At 41.2% G+C, this 18,694-nt stretch overlaps 1 protein-coding gene across 5 annotated transcripts in view; it reads right to left on the reverse strand.

The window, feature by feature from the left end:
• Positions 1-18,694, reverse strand: part of LOC116061698 (kinesin-like protein KIF20B) — a 56,636-nt gene that overhangs the window by 19,126 nt on the left and 18,816 nt on the right. For 4 of the 5 annotated variants that reach the window (XM_035992282.1, XM_035992280.1, XM_035992279.1 and 1 more), the window contains 10 exons: positions 18,375-18,513; positions 16,582-16,704; positions 15,927-15,981; positions 15,337-15,462; positions 14,985-15,118; positions 14,448-14,603; positions 13,665-13,841; positions 10,896-11,021; positions 9,184-9,291; positions 8,368-8,577 (listed from right to left, as the gene is read on the reverse strand). In XM_035992282.1, coding sequence (XP_035848175.1) covers positions 8,368-8,577; positions 9,184-9,291; positions 10,896-11,021; positions 13,665-13,841; positions 14,448-14,603; positions 14,985-15,118; positions 15,337-15,462; positions 15,927-15,981; positions 16,582-16,704; positions 18,375-18,513 — 1,354 coding nt within the window. Of the gene's footprint in view, positions 1-8,367; positions 8,578-9,183; positions 9,296-10,895; positions 11,022-13,664; positions 13,842-14,447; positions 14,604-14,984; positions 15,119-15,336; positions 15,463-15,926; positions 15,982-16,581; positions 16,705-18,374; positions 18,514-18,694 lie in introns of all 5 variants that reach the window. The other variant, XM_031316009.2, reaches the window with a different exon arrangement.

An 18,694-nucleotide genomic window follows, 5' to 3' on the forward strand; every position in this document is an offset into this window, starting at 1 on the left:
CCTTCCCTCTTTGTTTTTTCTACACCTTATTCTCTCCCTTTTTCTGTTGTTGGGTACTAAACTTCACTTCAGCCTCCTTTATTGGCCTGCTAGTGTATGAAAGCAGACAGGGTAATTTAAGGGTCGACACCATGATGACCCTTGACACTTCAATACCCCCCGTATAATTTTTTTCAATGTTCAGATGAGAAAGGCTTTCCAAGTGGAAACTGGGTCATTGCAGCAGCATGAATGGAGGTACTGGTTAGAGAACAAAGTGTACAAAGAGAAAAAGACAGACCATGTCTATGAAGCTGAAATTATTTTTAAAAAGTGTGCATGAAAACAGAAAATGTCTTTATACCCACAGAGAATTTGTCTGGGTCTCCCGTCTTCTCTTCTGAGTCTTTTTCTACTGCCTTTATAAAAGAGATGTGTTCTCGGTCATAAATGTTGACTGGAGTGCCCCAGATCCCCAGAATAAAATCTGATGCAGTCGCATCACTTTGGATGTGCTGCAGAAGCCCTCCCCATCACAAACACGTACATCTTTTTGTGGGCTTTTTATTGAACCCCCCCCCCCTCCCCTCCCCTCCTCCCTCTTGAACCCAGGTCAGTCAGCAGAACCGCAGTCATTAGTGGAATTACTTTGGGGTTTCATCGCAGAGCTTTCCCCCTTGTGTAAATACTCCCACTGCTGGTATCAAAAGAGAAAATGTCGTCATATCAGCAGAGTACAAGGAGACGGAGTCAAAAGAGCCGAGTTAGATTGGGAAGAGTACTTGTGGCCTAATATGTTCCAGCTAACGAGCTTTCAACGGAGTATGTAGGCACATTGCTAACATGCCTTCACATAGTTCTGACGGTTTTAAAATATTGAGGAAGGAAGATGTAGAATATCGGGTCGCCTTCTTCTTGTTGCTCCAAGTCTCTTGGGGAGCTGTCGAAATACTAGAATCCATAAAACTACAGGTTTGGCCCACTCACAAAATTGTTTTAATTACTGTCATTGTCCAATGATCCAGTAAAAGTGACAGTATTCCTCATTGCATTACAATGTACTTGCTAAGTTCTTATATGTTTTTCATTTATTTTCAGTATCACCTTAAAACAAAATAAGTATTCTTAAACACGAGAAAAAAGGTAATTAAAACTATACGTGAACATTCTCTCAACTGTAGGTTTGGCGCGCAACCGAATAGTTGCCTCGAAACCGCCCAGTATTTCCCTAACCCCCAGTTTTATTACTCTTAAATATTGCTGTCAAACGATTCTAATAGTTAATCGCGATTACTCGCATTAATGTCATAGTTAACTCACAATTAATTGGACATTTTTATCTATTCTAAATATCCCTTGATTTCTTTTTGTCCCGCTATTTTTTCTCATTTTAATGCTCTTATCAACATGGAAAAGTGGATCGGCCTGGCTTTGATGAGGGGGCGGAGAATTGGCATCAGCCATGTGCTTGGCCATCAAGTGGTATTTCAGACTGGACGTACTGCGATGATAGCTCAGTTCACAACGAGAAAACACACAGATCACTTTGGTCTTGTCAATACAACCATTTCGCAACTTTTTAAAAGTAATTTTAAAAGTTCAGGATCTTATTGGCATCCATTTCGGCGTCTCGCGCTCGCCATCCACTCAAAACGTAACGTTAGTTAGCCTACTACTCTTTGGCTGGCTCGCAAGCCCAAAAAAGTGTGTGCGGTGTGCTTATTGTTTAGTTTCCGGTCAAGCTAGATCCGGTGTGTCGTTGTAGTTTTTCTAACGTTACTAATTGTTGCAACAGCATGTGAAAAAAACTACAAAGTTTGCTAGGCCAAAAAGAACGTTAATCTCGCGATAAAAAAATTGACGCTTTGATTGCTTTAACGCCGTTAATAACGCGTTTAACTGACAGCACTACTCTTAAATATTTAAGACTTGAGAAGTTTGTTTTCTTTTGGTAAAAGAAAAAGGGGTTTAATACAAAAACATTTTATATTCCTTAAAGGTATCAAATAAAAGTATTTGAAACTGGTGTCGTCTTGGTTCGAGTATTGTTTAGTTATGTGAAAACTTCTTTTGACCTCTACTTTTCAAAATGTTAATCAAAAACACTTAAGTGTGAAAAATGTTTTAAGTGGCTGCATCGCAAAGTTGACTCATTCAGTTTCTAAATAGCTTTCCTCTTGATGCCATCTCAAAGTGATTTTCATCTTTTATTCAGCAAGGTTCACTTTCCGTGGAGTGAAGATGCAGTGCCAAGATGCATCTGGGAAAACAGCCTCAAAAATATTTAGTCAGTACTTACAATTTCAGATACTTTAAGGTATTAAAAAAAACCAAAAAAAAAAACCCAAGGCAACATCAGCGGACCGCTGCAATTAAAATGCCCATCTTTCATTATTCAATCATTTTATTGTGCACACCAGTTTTAGTAGTTTATTTTACCGAAATATAGCATACCGACACCTTTTAAAGTGCCCATATTATGAAAAAATCACTTTTTCTGGGATTTGGGGTGTTATGTTGTGTCTCTGGTGCTTCCACACACATACAAACTTTGAAAAAAATCCACCCATGCTGTTTAGAGTGAGATACAGTTTCTGAATGTGTCCTGTCTTCAGTCTCTGGGTGAGCTGTTCAAAATCAGCACGGCTTGTGACGTCACAAGCCGAAATGAGCAGGCTAACCGCAACCATTAGCTCGTAGCGTTAGCATGCTAACGCTAATGCTAACGCTAGCATGCTACTTCGTTTTCAATAGCAAAGCACTGCTACAACACACACAAGTTCACCATAATCTACAAAAGAACTACTTCCATGTGCGCCCTCATTTAGAAGTCTCCCAGCTAATCCTGCCTTGTAACTGACCGAAGTTGTAGAAACAGCCTTTCTTTTACTGTCTATGGAGCTAGCTAGCTGACATGATCTACATCTGAGCTACTGAGCATGTGCAAGTGAAATCAAAGATAGTACAGAAGAAGAAGAAGAAAAGAGGTCTCACTCTGTAGCTAAAACAGAGACCAGCTGAAAAGAGGATCTGCAGCAGTGAGAGAGAGCACTGCAGTACAACAAAAAGATGGTGTTTTTTGAAAATTAAACCATGTAAACCTATTCTGGTACAACCTTAAAATACAATTATGAACCTGAAAATGAGCATAATATGGCTGCTTTAAGTGCTGAAGCCATCAGATAATCAGCTGCTCTACAGGGCAGCACTGAAAGCAATTCCTGAAGGTAGATGAAATAATCCTCTGCTAAGTAAAAAATCTTGTTTAGGAAGATTACCTACTTTTTTACCTATGGAAAAATAGAATTAGGGTGTGCTATGTTAAATGTTTGCCAGATTTTGCCATACAATGTTATGACATGTATAAGCATCTTTTTTCTACCAATGGTCTTTTTTGTTTGTCCGCTAAATCTCTGAAAACCAAATTTGAGTAGACTCAGCTTTGTCAGTTTTTTTTTCCAACATGGAAAAAGCCTACATGTATTCTGATTTGCATAGCATTCATACCCTTGCCCTTGGTGACAACACTTTATGCCAGAGCGCTTGCTGTTGTCACCAAAGGTGTGAAAACACTGCCAATAAGTCCTTGCGAATGACGTGAAACTGACTTATATCTGCCAACCTGCACCAAGATGGGATGGCACTTTAACAACGATCAACCCAAAAAAATATGGGGGCTTAATACAGTTACACAGCAAGAGTTAAAAGTGTGTGTACTTGACATAAACATCCTGTACGTGAAAAATGCTTGAAAACTGGAGATAGTCTTGTATCACTGGGGGTTATGTAAGGGTTAATGCCTGACGAGGTGTCAGGTATTAATGGACGGCGAGGTGTGAACCGTCCGACGTGCAGCCTCCGCCGAGGTAGGATGAAATAGGAAGGACCTTAGATACGACTTGCCACCCTTAAAGGGGTGATAGAATGATTATATAGGGTATTTCACACTGTTCCTTAAGGTCTCCTAATAGGGTATGTAACATTGATTTGGCTGAAAATGTCCCGGTTGCTATTTTATGGGCCCTTACGCATCCCTGTGTTTTGGTCCTATATGGAACGAGAGCTTTTCTTCCAAATATGGTATGCTCATGAATATTTAGATGAGCTACATAATGATTGGTTGAGCAAACCACATACATATACATTAGAGACGAGACAGCAGGTCTCATATTTCAGACACTGCAATGTTTCGTTACTAAATTCACTTCTGAGACTTTTTTTATGCGAGAAATCAACTATATAAAGCTCAAATATGGGCAGTTTTACGAAAATTGATGGTTTTGGTAAGACGTGTCGGACTTCATGAGCTCCACACAGTCTGACGAGACAGCGGCAGCCCGCTTCGCTCCATACCTAGGGCAAAGTCACCGTTTCTAGGTTACTGGACTACTGGGGCTTGGGGTGCCGCGGAGCTGGCCGGCATAACTATAGTATATTTACAGTTTGAATTTTGTCACGCCACTTATATAACAGCTACCCTAAGGTCTTACAAAGCAAACGCTTGTGTCCGATTTCAATTAAATGCATTTTTGTGAATGTGAGGGGTTTCGTTAGCTGCTAGTGTCCCTTCAATCCTATGTGTACAGATCGCGGCTAGCTAGCTAGCTACACTTTCAGCATTTTTTTTCCCGGTGGATGTCGTCCTCCTCTCCTACTCTTTCTTCGATACCTGACCCTGTCTTTCACTGGTTGAAGCCTGAAAATATTGTAAACAAATTAATAAACATAACTAATTACACTGGTCGGACTATTCAGCTCTGTTTCAGACTGATACCTCTGGTTCAGGCTGGTCCTCATCCTCAACACGTGCATTTTTCAGTTTAAGAGTAAAAAAAATGACATAACATTATTTATAATAAGTTTATTTGATTCACAGCTGCTACATAGTGTTTTGACCTCGACAACCCAACTGCATTTTACCGCAATCTTGCGACTAGTTAACTTTCTAAAGCAGGTGCAATCGCTTGTTTGCTAAGAGATGGGTCAGGACTCCAACATTAACACACTGACAACATTGTATTCACAATATAAAATATTTTCATAGCACTTTTTAATGTGTGATTGTGTAAAGGTGTTGATGAGATACCAACCTTTTGTGAATTTCGCCAGCAGTCTTCTCCTGTTTCTCCTGTCATGGAGACAGACAGTGCACGGGCGGAGGGGCTGTGTGTGTGTGTGTGTGTGTGTGTGTGTGTGTGTGTGTGTGTGTGAGCGAGACGCAAGTGACAGAGACGGAGGAGAGCAGGGAAAGGAAATGCAGCTGAACGAACAAGCTGCATGTTTTAAATAGCGTTTAAAAAAAAAATTAATAACAAAATGCAATGTGCGGCGGCAGGTGTTGATAGAGCGGTGCACCGCCACAAATTACTCTATGTGGGAAACACTGCGGTGTTGATTAATACAATACATATCATCACAATGTGAATCAGCTGGAAGTTGATAAAACTATTCAACTGACAAAAATGAATACAACAGTATGTTTTGTTGGCCAATAATAAAGTAGTCGCTACCGTATTGTGTTGCAGTGACAGAGTACATGAAATGAATAGCAGCTGCCTGAACATTGCAACTTTTATCATGTCACCTCTTAAAAGCTGCGCCACTCAAAGTTCATCTCAACTGTGACGATCAAACAAAACAACGTTTTTGTTGTCCTTTTGATAATATCTTGAGGTTATCATTTCGTCATTCTGGTTTGCCATGCATAAAATTGGCTTTGATGGTTTGTTTTGCAGTTGCTATTAAAGTAACTTTATCAGTAGTAATCTTATAACGGAGCACGTGCAAGCATGAATTACCGGCATTTTTTTTAACCTTTATTTTATGCAGGTAAGTCGATTGAGAACAATTTCTCATTTGCAAGACAACCTGTCACATTCACACAGTTGCACATTCATACCTGGAAGCTGTCCAGTACAACCACAGTCTGATCTGCTGGCCACTGAGCAGCTCCACTGGAGCGGTTGGAGGTTAAGGGTCTTGCTCAAGGGCACCTCAGTGGTGGTAATGAGGGAGGGACAAGCACTGCTCTTTCACTTTCCCCACCCAGATTTTATCCTGCCGGTCTGGGGATTGAACCAGCGACCTTCCGGTCCCAAGCTAGCTTCTTTAACCTTTAGGTCACCACTCCCCCATAATTATAATAATATAATTGCCCCATGCTGCAATAGGTGTGTTTGGATTAAAACTCAGCACCTCCAAAGCACACTGCCTCTTGGGATTATGGTGAAACGAGGACAATTTACATGTTTTAAAAGCAGCCAACACTGTGAAATTACAATAATGAGGATACATAATATGATTGGGCCTTATTATGTAGCTATACATGGAACCATTGAGTGGAGTAAATATCCACGATAGAGCAGTAGGAAAACATTGACTGACTTGATTTGTTCAGAGAGACCTCATTTTTCATATTTGGAAATTTAACACTCAAAATAATAAAGTCAATGAGAAGAAATAATGAGCAGAAATTATGGTGTAAAACCTCCGTTGCCTTTGTACAATCTTGTACTTCACATCTGTCAACACAATTGTTATTTTGGCATTTTTTCCAAATGCAGACATGTAGGTTTTCAAGATGTTTGCCAAAGGGAGAAAAGAAAAAACACGAGTGATTCTGATTTCTCCTCTAAACAGAGAAGTCGTACCAGCTGCAACCAGCGCTAACCTTTGCACACAGTGACAACGTGATGTGACAAGTGAACTGTACCCGACCCCATGTTTCTTCGAGTGGGATGCTTCTTTAATATGTTCTCTGGGGAGACTGTATGCTACCACTAAAGTTACTGTTTTTTTTCCTTGTAAGTGGTATTTATGATTAATGAGATTGCTTTTCTCACCCATATGTGGATGGTACAGTACATGCATGTGAGTGTTTTTACAATCTATACTGTATGCTTTATACCTACAGGGATTAAGGACAAAGGACAAATGAAGGACTATCATATATCATTTCTTGTTTTTTATGTCAAAGATCTTTAGTTGCACAATTAATCAGAATGAAGTTGTGTTCAGATGGCTTCCCTGGCATCGCAGCTGAAATCTTGCGATATCACGAGATTATGCAGCAATCGCGGGATCACATATCAGACGCAAATGCAACTCGCCAGGCTTGAAGTGATGCATTTGTGTCTGGAGTAGCTTGCCCGACTGGTCAGCATCCAGTGAGGAGCACCTGTCAGTTATGGGTGTGGATTAGGTGTGTGTGTGAGACGGCAGCGACTGTTGGTTCAAAATAACAATGGCAGACGTGATAGACAAAGGGTTGAACCAAGTGGCTGTTAGGTATTTCTTGAAAGCGCCTGGCCTTTTCCAAACTGTTTCCAATGAAGGCTTCTCAGATGGTTCTGTGTTAAACCATCTGGCGCATCAGTTTATGGTCAGGTTATGATTTGGCAGAAGTCGCATTTTCTCTTCTATCTATGATTATTTGCTGTGTCAATTCTTAATGAAATGAATCAACAAAACTGAAATATTCTGGTAAACACTGAAAAGGCTGCTAAATTGTGGTGTGTTTAATTTAGCTACCTAATGCTAGATGGACGATTACTGGACATTTGTCTTTGATAAAACGTATACCGCAAAATTATAACTTAGTAGAGAAAATAATCATTTACAAATTGTGTGGCGGTTGTGAAAATTACATGCATTGGGGTTCTAGATCTGAATTATACTATTTTATGGTGTCTTGTAAACAAATGCAGGGAGCCAACTGTGACAGAGGAGTTAGCCTACTCCCCTTGCATTAGTCAGAACAAAACAAATTAACATAAGTGCAGCTCCTCCGCTGCATTTAATCAAATTCCAGTGAGGCGGTGTCCTGAAAACAACCTTTACCCAGTTCACTTTTCTGCACAGTCTGTCTCACAGTCTGGTCTTGTTTCCATGGAGTCTCTTTGGTCTGTTTTTTTTTGTACTAGTCACATATTGCCTACACAGTATATAAATTGCATTTGTTGAGATTCTGACAATTGCATAGCACTCATGTTATTGCATACAACTGTTGTTCTCAGAAGAAGGGTTTAATTAATAATAATTATTGAATTCTCATCTCTGAAAATAAAAAAAGTCAATCTATGAGGCTCATGTTGCACAGTTATTTTTTAAGTTATCTAGTGATGATTTATATTTAGGAAATGTAGAGGGAACAAGGTGTATAAATGCAGGTTTATACAGTAGAGTGGGATGTTTTAAATGATGATAGTAGTAAATGTATCCACAAAGGGGCAAAAGACACGACACTGTTCAATCGATGCAATACTTAAAGCACCGCACTGATGAATTTGCTAATTTATAATTTTCAGGTATCTCTTTCTTTGGAAATGAAAAATGTTTCAACGCCTGATGAGCGTGTGGACGACCTGCTTTTGTTTGACTGGATCTTACCTTCTCCATCTCTCCGCTCTTCCTTTTGCGTGCTGAGCGGGTGATTTTGACGGTGACGGCGTTCTCCTCTCCCTGGCGCCGCAGAGCCATGCGGTTCGGCTGCAGAGGGCTGAAGGAGATCTCCAGCTCCGGACGGGGGAAGCGGCTCGTCCTGCCGTTCTCTGTGGAAATCTCAGAGGATTCGAGCACTGAAGGATAGCCAGCCGAGCTCTGTGGGGAACACACATGATTGACATGAAGGTCATTTCCTGGTCACTCAAGTGAGATGTGATCCAGGCTGGTGTGTCTGTTACTACAAGGTATCGAGGTCAGCTGCCACAAAGGATCCACACAGGTAGCTGAGCGAGATGGCATGGATTTTTTTTTTTTTTTTTTTTTAAATCACCATCGCATTATCAACTGGCGCAATATACATACATACAAATCATATTTTCTTGCAAAGGATTCAACTTTCATGGAGTATTATGATGACATTAACTGGCTCCATTATTCATTTTTGTTATATGTTCTTGGAATATCTTCTACCATGTGAGTTTTAGACTGAGATAATGTGCAGCCAGTTCTGTAAAGTCATTTTAAGCACTCATGGAATGACACCAATCCAATCGCAATTTTGTGTTGCTGTAATTTTAGACTTGCATCAAGTTTAATTAATTATTAGTTAATTGAAAAATATATTTGTGAAAAATTTTGGGAAAAAATGTAAACTTCTAATCCAACGTCATGTGTTCAACATGTCTGCAAAGTTTTGGACTTGATTCATGAAGTATATTACAGCCCCAACTTTTCTAATTCATGTCATCTCATTGAGGTTACCTGACTGCTGACCGACGCTCTGGTATCCCTCCTTCCTCCTGACTTCCTGTTAACGGTTTCACTCTGGGGATTCCCAACCAATGTTGCAGGGCTCACGTTGCCTTTAGTCTGTCATAGGCAGAACAAGAAATTGTAAGTAAGTATAACATCCAAAATATGTCAACACATTCAATGCATTATTACTTTTGTCCTACAATAACTGTTGGCGTAGCCTAGAAATCTAGACGCACCCTAGCGGCAGCAAATGTAATTTGCAGCCAGGGTCGTCTAGCAACTCTCCATTGGCTTGCAAGCTAGAAAAACCAAACTCTAGTCAGGCCAATCACATCACGGGCTTAACATAATGACGGCAGAGTTGCGATGGTTCCGTGTGAATTCCCTGCTACTTGAAAACAAAGAAGATGGCTGCTGCTGCTGGCGAACAGCGGTCTTTGGAATCTGCTTTGGCCGCAACTCTGGAAGATTTGGAGTTCAGCTTTTCTTTGAGAAAAGAACAAAGAACGGCGCTGAAGTCATTCTTAAAAAAAGAAGAGTTTTGCCAACAGGATACGGCAAAAGTTTAATCTATCAACTTGCGTTGCTCTGGTTGGTTGTAGCGCTATCCTATTGCGTGCAGAGGGAATTTGAAAGACAACCGTTTATCCCGCCCCTCGGATTGAGCCCTGCCAATGGTGAGTTCCCAGACCCAACATCTGATGTGGTTCTGGCTTGTCAGGCTACTGTTGGCGTGGCATCGGTGTAGATGCGTGTTTTTAAACAAACAATTGCCAATCAATAACTTGTTGTCCAAGAGCTCAAACTTAGTTGGATATGACGATCTGTTTCTTTTAAATAAAAAACAAAAACCAACAAGATAATAGTTCTTTTTTTAGTCTTACCACGTTATCATACACTAAACCACGTTTTCACCATACACCTAACCACGGTCGAAAAACTGTGACCTTGCTGTGCGCAACACAGCTGAATAAATTAAGCCACATTTAAATAAACTTTTTCCACCCCCAGCATCACACGCTGGTTGCCAATGAAATGGCTCCTACAATAACTGCTAAGTGCAACCACAGCCTCTACGGGTCATTTCAGATTGATAAAGCTATACAGATAATAAAAGTGCCTCCTACGTTCTGGGCCGAGGGTTTCTCACATACAGATGCTGTTAAATCCGGCAGACAGTGTGTCAAAAACAGTTTAACACTAACAATGTCAACATGCAGTGAAAGACGACCAACTTGTTGGACCTTGCTGTTAGGATGTTTAAAACAAGAAATTCACCTAAGGACAATCTCCAGTATGAATGAATAAAGTAGAAAGGTGAAAGCTTCCACAGCCTCCATAGGGGATTGCAGATGCAACACGCAACTTTTTCATGTAAAACTATAAATACAATCATTTTCACTATATGGCTCTCTTTGAAGTTGTTTAGAACACAGTGACTGTTTGGATGGACATGGGATGAATTCACTATGATGCAGTAGTGGTTTGAGAAGCTTCCTAAATAAAGACTCAGCAGTGTTTGAAAAAAAAAAATTAATGTAAGGGCATGCAAACTCCTTTCAAATTGCAATATTATTGATCCACCATGAGAACATGTTTAAGAGACATAAATGATCACTGTTGCTGTTCAAGGATGAAGTCAGAACATCTTTAAACAGCCACCTTTATAACAGTGGTGGTTAAAGGATAGTAAAAAGACATTTTGGGTCAAGCTTCACCTGTGTGACTGTGCGCCCCTGTTCGGCTGTTGTGGCCTTGAGCTCTTCCTTCAGTTGTAGGATCTCCGCCTCTCTTTCAGACAGAGCGGCCTGCAGCTCTGTCACACCGACACCCCCATCACCACTCTGTAACAGGAAGTTCACGGACACTGAGGATATTTCCTGCCCCTGCAGAGTTATGCTTTCCACTAAAAAAAAGTTATCCAGAGCGTGGAACCATTAACGCAATAGCGTGGCCTTAAAGGAAAAGACACTAGTTAGTCCTTTACACTTTCCAATGCATATTGGATATACAAACAACACATTGAAATCAAATATTGCTTTCCTACACAAAGCTGAGGTTGCCATTTAAATGGAAGATGTACATCTCACATTCAGGGAGAAATAAGAAAATAAAGCTAGTGAACATTTTGACGAGCACTGAACCATGGAAACCTAAGGTATACAGGCATGACCAACGTCCGCGGGCAGATGTACAAGACAACACTCAGTGGAAAACTCTGGAAAGATTGTGCTGTATGTGAATCAAGTGATGGAACTGTTCCCAATGCACCATGACTCTGGTCCCTAGCCCTCATCGCACCCTGAAAACCTGACATGCATTAGTTTTGACAGACAGCAGTGTTATCCTGGGGCAGAATATAGTGTTTGCATGGATCGACGTATGGATAAAATGAACGGAACCGAAACAAGAAAAATCTTTTAAATGTATGAACAAACCGACAACTCCGCTGTAGTTGCTATCAATCTTCAAAAGGTTTCCAAGCGTGTCTAAGCACTAACGTTAATCCTCCTCCGATGTGGACATGGGCAACAGTGGATGCTTTCATTGCACGATTCCTTCTAACCTTGAACATGTGATGCTGGGATAATATTGAGTTACAAATCTACAGATCCGGTGTTTTAAGCTGAGCTAGACAGAAAATATTTGGTTAAACTAGATTGGTGATGCTGTATTATCCTCATTGTTCTCAGTGAAGTTAGCTGGTAAATGTAGCCGAATGTGAGTGTCGAGTGAATGCATCAGACTTAAAAAATAGCCTTTTTAAATGCTTGCTTGCCCCCCACCTCCCATTGCTTTCAATAATTCTTGTATGATTAGCAGCTTGGATATTTCACTGCTCTGTCACACGGATCGAGTTTCCTTCATATTATTTGTGTTTTTTCAGATACAAAGAGACACCTGCATTAAATTAGCTGCAATTCGCTCCCAAATTTTTTAATCAATACAGCTCTGCCAGACATTGAGCCGAGCGTCAATTTGATTTGGAGAATCATTACAGCCTGCTCTTCACACTGTGTTCTATAGTTATCCTGGGCAGGCTGCATGGTCACATTGAAAGAAATTATGTTATTTTGAAAAACCAAACAAAAGCTCAGTGAGGACAAAATGTGAGAGTGCAAAGGGCAAAATTACTGAAATGTAACATGTGGAACAGAGATACGGCGCCATGTTAACAATGCTGATTCACTTACCGAACCTCCTGTGATTTACCAGAGAAGGAAAGAAAAAACGAGTCAAACTAGTGGCCCAAAGCCCGCAGAAGTGTGACAAAACTGGAAGAATCTCTGCCACCAAGTACACTCCTCTGCAGTAAGTAGCGAGAGAAGCCGCAAGTAATTCATATTTATCTTAGTCAGTTACTAATCAGTTAAATTCTGTTACAAACTGGGTTAAAATGCTGAAAATCGCTCCCTCCATTCTGTAGGGTTTCAGTAAAGTTGGTGGCTCGTCTGCTCTCCTAATATCTCCTATCTAAAGGGTAAATCAACCAGGGATGCACCAAATCCAGGATTCAGCTTCAGATTCAGCTGAATATTGGGCTTTTTGACATGGTTCGGTTTCTGCTGAACCTTAGAATTTTTTTTCCAGCGAACCGAACCCTACGCTTGCACTACGCTAGTCGACGTTTACATAGGTGGAAAGTGTAGTTTGGCAGTACTTTCAGTCAAAAGAAGGCCATTCAAGTCCAGCTACATGTTCAATTTGCAATGCTGATTTGTCTGGTGGTGGCGAGGACCCTAAACTATACACAACATCACCGCTGTTAACACATTTGGTATGAAACATCCGAAAGAATACGAGTTGTGCATGAAGGAATCTACAGACAGCAGCCAGAATGCAGCAACTTCAGGTACGGCAAAGGAAGGACAGTCACAGCTAAAAACGTGTGTTAACCATTTGTTTACTTCATTAATGTGTTTACTGTGTTAATGGACTGAGGATGGGAGGAGGATTCGGATTCGGCAGAATCTTAACCAGTGGATTCGGTATTCGGCCAAACCCAAAAAATCTGGATTCGGTACATCCCTAAAATCAACAGAAATCCCAAACAGTTGATACTGTTCAAACTTTCAGTTAAGTTTCACCTCTGGATAAATCCAGATCAATGATTTCACAGCAGGTGTTTTGCCTTGATGGATGATGGGAATGAACTTCTCTGACATCATTGATTGGAGTATATACAGAGGTGAAACATACTACTAGGATGTCTAGCAGCTACTTTTTTGTTTCTTGTTGTTTTTTTTTTGTTATTTAAGGTTAAATAATCCAATAAAAGCCTCAAGACCTTATACACAAGAGTGTGACAGTATTCCTCCTTCCTCTTCTGCCATCTCCATCTCCACTTTAACTGAAGCAGATCGAACATTTTAAGATGCAAATTCACCTTGTCAGTCTGTTTGGTGTAAAAAAGCAGCCAGTTCTTACAGTTTACATCTTCAGTGTTGTGGTCCCTGTTTCTGTTATCATCTTTATGTTATACTGACCTCTTGTGGCGGCTGTAAGTTACTTTGGCGAAGCTGCAGGATGAGTTTGTCTTTCTCTGCTTGGCTCGAGAGAAGCTTCTGTAGCTGGACCTCCAAAGCTGCTACCAGAGTGTCTCTCTCCTTCCTCCACCTCTCCATGACCTGCTCCTTCTCAGCCAGCTGGGATGACAAGGACTCCTGACAAAGAGGGAAATGTACACGGAAAAAGAGATACAGAAAGAGAAACTATTATAAGTATTAGAAACCTAAAGAACACAAATTAAAATGTTTTTTTCTCTGTTTGGTGGACATTTCAGAATCAGCTTCTAAGGCTCAGCTCTATAGTGTCAGACTTGGTTCAACTGTTATCAGTCTTTACAGGACCTTTGAGATAAATTCTAACACGGTTTACACATTTGATCTGGTGTTTTAGCGTGATTTTTGGTTCTGCAGGAATAAGAGAGAATAGCAGGGCCGGTGTGTGTGTGTGTGTGTGTGTGTGTGTGTAGTGTGTGGTAGAGCGAGTAAGAGAGTGATGGTGATTATCGTCGGAGCGAGAGCCGACTCTAGAGGCATAGTGGGAGAAACAAAGTGTCTCCCCCCCCCCCCCCCCGGAATCCCGGAAGTGGAACATCGTGGATACAGACTATGGAGAAAGAGACCCCAGCAAGTGAGTAGGGGGAAATGCGACGCTACCAAGCCACGGCCGCGCGGACCAATCATTCAGTCGTTCATTTTATTGTCCATTTAAACGCAGAAATATACATTGGCCTTTAGTGTGTTTGCATATCATCCTCTCCCTACCAACTGGCTCTGTTGTCGAGTGTAGCGCTCTCTGTCTTCAGCAAACTTCCTCATTTCCTGGTTCCTCTTGTCCTCCGCCTCTTTAGCTTGGCCGATCAGGGACAGCTTCTCCTCCAGCCACTTCTTGCGTTCGGCCTGGTGTTTCTCTGCACACAGCTGTACACAAAAGGGTTGTTTTTGTAATGAGGATGTCGGTATTAAGTGCCTGAAACATGCTTTAGCTGAAATGCAACAACAACAAGGGTAGTGCCTACAATAAGTAGAAATATAAGACAAGCTACTCTGATCCGACAATAGGCATCAGTCTTACTAGTTGTTATTTAAGAACCTCAGCACATATGTATATGTGACCAGGGTCATTTGTTAGTTTACTTTAATGAAAAAAGTGGTCACTGAACACACAACACAAACGGATCTGTTTGAAGTATTTCAAAAGGTAGGAATGCAAAGGAGAGATGTACAAATACTGTTGGGCCAACTGGGTGGTTGACTGAGGACCCGCACAGACAATATTTGAAAGTCACTTCCCCTCATTACCTTCAAGCTTTCCTGAGCCTGGGCAGTTTCCCGTTTGGCCAGTTTGAGGTCATCCGATGGGCTGTCGACGAAGGTGCGCGTGTCGTTTCCCCGGCGGTCCTGCTTCAACAACATCCCTTTCAATTTCTCCACCTCTGAAATGGTTGAAACCAGGGAACAAGACACTGAAGAAAAGTGTTTCCACAAAACGAATACGTACATTCAAAGACGAAACTAAGTACTTTTAGTATAACTTTAATATTCGCTAATCGAGTGGCCAGGTTGTTGTTGTTTTTTGCAACTATAGATTTGAGTGACAGACTACATCTTCTTGCTTTGATTTTTTTTTTTTTTTTTTTTTTTAGATCCTTACCGCTGGAGAGCTCCTGGTTGAGGTTGAGTTTCTCCTCCAAGACCTGCTCCATCTGGTCCTGCGTCTCCTCCTGCTCCGTCAGAGCCAAACGCATGGCCTCTATCACACGCTCTTTGGCTTCAAGGTCTACGAATCAACGCACACACAGGCACATGCACAGTACAGGTTTACACGCAGGAAGCCAGATTCAACCTAAAAAATACATATGTTGATCCCTGAGGGAGGTGCTTTTCATAAAACAGGTTAAAGGTCAGCCACAGAGCGTGTTTAGAGTTTTACCCAAAGACCCTCAACAGAAAAGCCGCTCGGGAGATTCACTTTGGGCACAGGGCACACTGTACCTGAAGACTTCTTCTGTTGTATCTGATTATAAATGGAATATTGTTTGCAAGCAATCTGAAGATGTCATCATTCGGCTCTGGAAACTTGTGATGGGACTAACCATCAGTTTGACAATAACCATCAGCTGCAGCGCTACAAAAAAAAAAAAAAAGGACTGGCCATGATGATTTCAAAGGCAGACCGCCTTCCACAAACACGACAAAAACGCTTTTCCGCGAGCAAAGCACACACAAAGACACATCGTTTACCTGTACAGGCCTTCTGGTAGCGCGTCTGGTCAGACTTGGTGTCAGATGATTGTTCCTAGAGGAGGGAAGGAGGAGATGAGGAAATTACTCGAGCATGAAGATGGCAGAGCAATATATCAGTATGGAGCCAGCCAAAGGGAAATCTGTTGGATTGTATGCTGGCACACACACACAGGAAGAGGTCAATGCTCTTTTAGTGAAAACATGCTTAAAGCCTCCAGAGATTTGCAGGGTTTTTCCGGCATTAACACAATTTTGGCACCCCCCCAAAGAGGTTTTAGCCAGCCCCAAAGGAAGATCACCAGCACCAAGCAGAACATGAACTTGAATATGAGAGCTGATCTCAGATTGATCTCCAGAGTCTATATACCGACTCTCCCGGTGATTCATTCAAATATTATTATATTTTTAAGCAGTTTTGTTAATTGGGGTTTAATTTACTTAAGCATAAAATACATTTTTGTTTATCAAATTGGCAGAAATCACAGGTAAATGCATATATTTCTGTCAAATAAGGTAACACAGACTAATTGCCTTCACTGAACGCGGACCGATCATGCCTTCTGCTGTGTGTAGTGCCCCCCCCCGCCCCACTCCAAAAGGCCCATTCTAAGCCTGGTAAATGAAAAAGTGAAAGACCGACAGACTATCTTACCACTTTGAGTTGCTGAATAGCTCGGTCTCTGTTGGCAACATCCGACTGAAGCTGCTTCTTGGCTTTCTCTGCGTCAGCCAGCTTCTGCCTCAAAACCTTTTCTTCTTCCCTCATGGCTGAGATCTTTAGTAATCAAGGAGTTGGAAACAAAAGGTCACACAACATTATAGATAAACGTGATTCAAGCTGTCTGCTGTTTGTATCCAATTAGTATCGCTACACAGTGATCCAATGTTTGTGTCAAAGTTTCCCTGAATGTAACTTTCTTAAACTGAACGATAGAGGTGTGACAAGACGAGACTTTAACACACTACTATAAAGAAAACTTCAATTAAGAGTATGACGGGGAAAAAAGTCTTTACTCCGAGAACCAAGATTACAACGTAACCAAGCGTTTCATTGCAGCAGTAAACAAGGAAGGAGGCTGCTCATTTTAAGACGAGGGGAGAACGTTTCTTTGTTTAATATCATTAAAAGTAAAGTTAGGTTTTGCTTTCTGCTTCCGACTCATTTAAAAAAAAGACAGAACTGTTGAATTTGTTGAATTTAAAACAAACAAAAGAAAGCCAAATTAGCAAAAAGCAATATCTATGTTGCATACTTCAAAATCAACGAGGGCTGCACGATATGAAGGAAAATATACGTTACCGTTTTTGAATATCGTGATAACGATATTTCTTGTGATAAATAAACAGATATTAAAGTGTACTCAGTTTTGCATTTCTGCTGCTTTCAGTATTCTGCTAAAATACAGCACATAGCTGATTGAATTAAAAACAAATGTAAGGAAATGATTTCCAACATTATTTAACAAATTGAACATTGAATTAAATACAGCACCACACAAGAAAGGAGTGTATTTTGCGATAAGTCGCAGCCTTTCGCAATGGGTTTATTGCGCCAGATGATATCATTATGACAAAAAAAGAAAAAAAAATGTTATATGGGGCACCTGGGTGAATCACCGGGGTAGAGCGTGCGCCCCATGTACAGAGGTTGCGTCCTCGCCAAAGTGGCTGCAGGTTCAATTCCGACCTGTGGCCCTTTGCTGCATGTCATTCCCACTCTCTCTCCACTTTCATGTCTAAGCTGTCCTATCAAATAAAGACCTAAAATTGCAAAAACTAATCTTAAAACATTAAAAATAAAAACATAAAAATAATTTTAAAAAAAATAATAAAAAATAAGAAGCACCTGGCGCAGGTGCGTTTAGGGCGTGTGCGAATCCACTTTTGCTGATTTGACGGTGGAAAAAAAGGGTCTGTGTGCCGGGCACATTGTTATAAAGGGTTGTACTTAGTGTCTTCATTAATTATAGGTGTGTTTTGGGCGTTTAGGGCTACGTCACATTGCAATATTTTTATTTTTAATCTTCTGCATGTTTGTGTGCAGCTGTGCGTCCCTGTGTGTGTAACAAGCATAGTGTGCGCAGGCCGTGCACGAGCCTAGGAGCATTTTACTAATGCTCTGTTAAAATAACAATGAAATGCTGCGTTACTGACTTTAGACCAGGTTTTTGTTGGTCAATGGCACGATCACTTCCCGCTGCCTCAAGATAGCAATATGCCCAGAATTCACCTGAACACACCTCCCTGTAAGACCAGCACACCCATGGGCGCACAGATGGGCGCAGGTGCATTTGTTATTTAAACGATGCGGGCGCTGGACGGGAAGTTGACAACTGCGTCGGTCTTAAACTAGCAAAGACACTTGCGTCGGGCTTTGCGCTGTGCTGTGCTGCGCCGGGTGCGAGATAGGGCCCTATGTGTAGGTTTTAAAAACATGATGTGTACCTCTTTCTGGACCTGCTGGATCTGCTTCTTATAGTCAGCTAGTTTCTCTCTGAGGTCTGATGTGTCGTCTTCTTTTCTCTGAAGGTCGAGGCCGAGGCTCTTGACTTTGTCCAAGTTCCGCTTGGCATTTTCTTTTAGTCTGGGAAAGTGAGACAAGATAATGAACTGCAACCAATTACTTATAAAAGACAAGTGAGCACATTGTGTTTCAGAACAACACCACTGCTCCTCAGACTCTTTAATACGGTGAGTGGATGGAGGGATTAATGCAACTCTCCCTGGACACCAAGGTACTTGGAGATGGAAGACAAGGTAATACA

The sequence above is a fragment of the Sander lucioperca genome, chromosome 15 (genome assembly GCF_008315115.2).
Source record: "Sander lucioperca isolate FBNREF2018 chromosome 15, SLUC_FBN_1.2, whole genome shotgun sequence".
NCBI lineage: Eukaryota > Metazoa > Chordata > Actinopteri > Perciformes > Percidae > Sander > Sander lucioperca.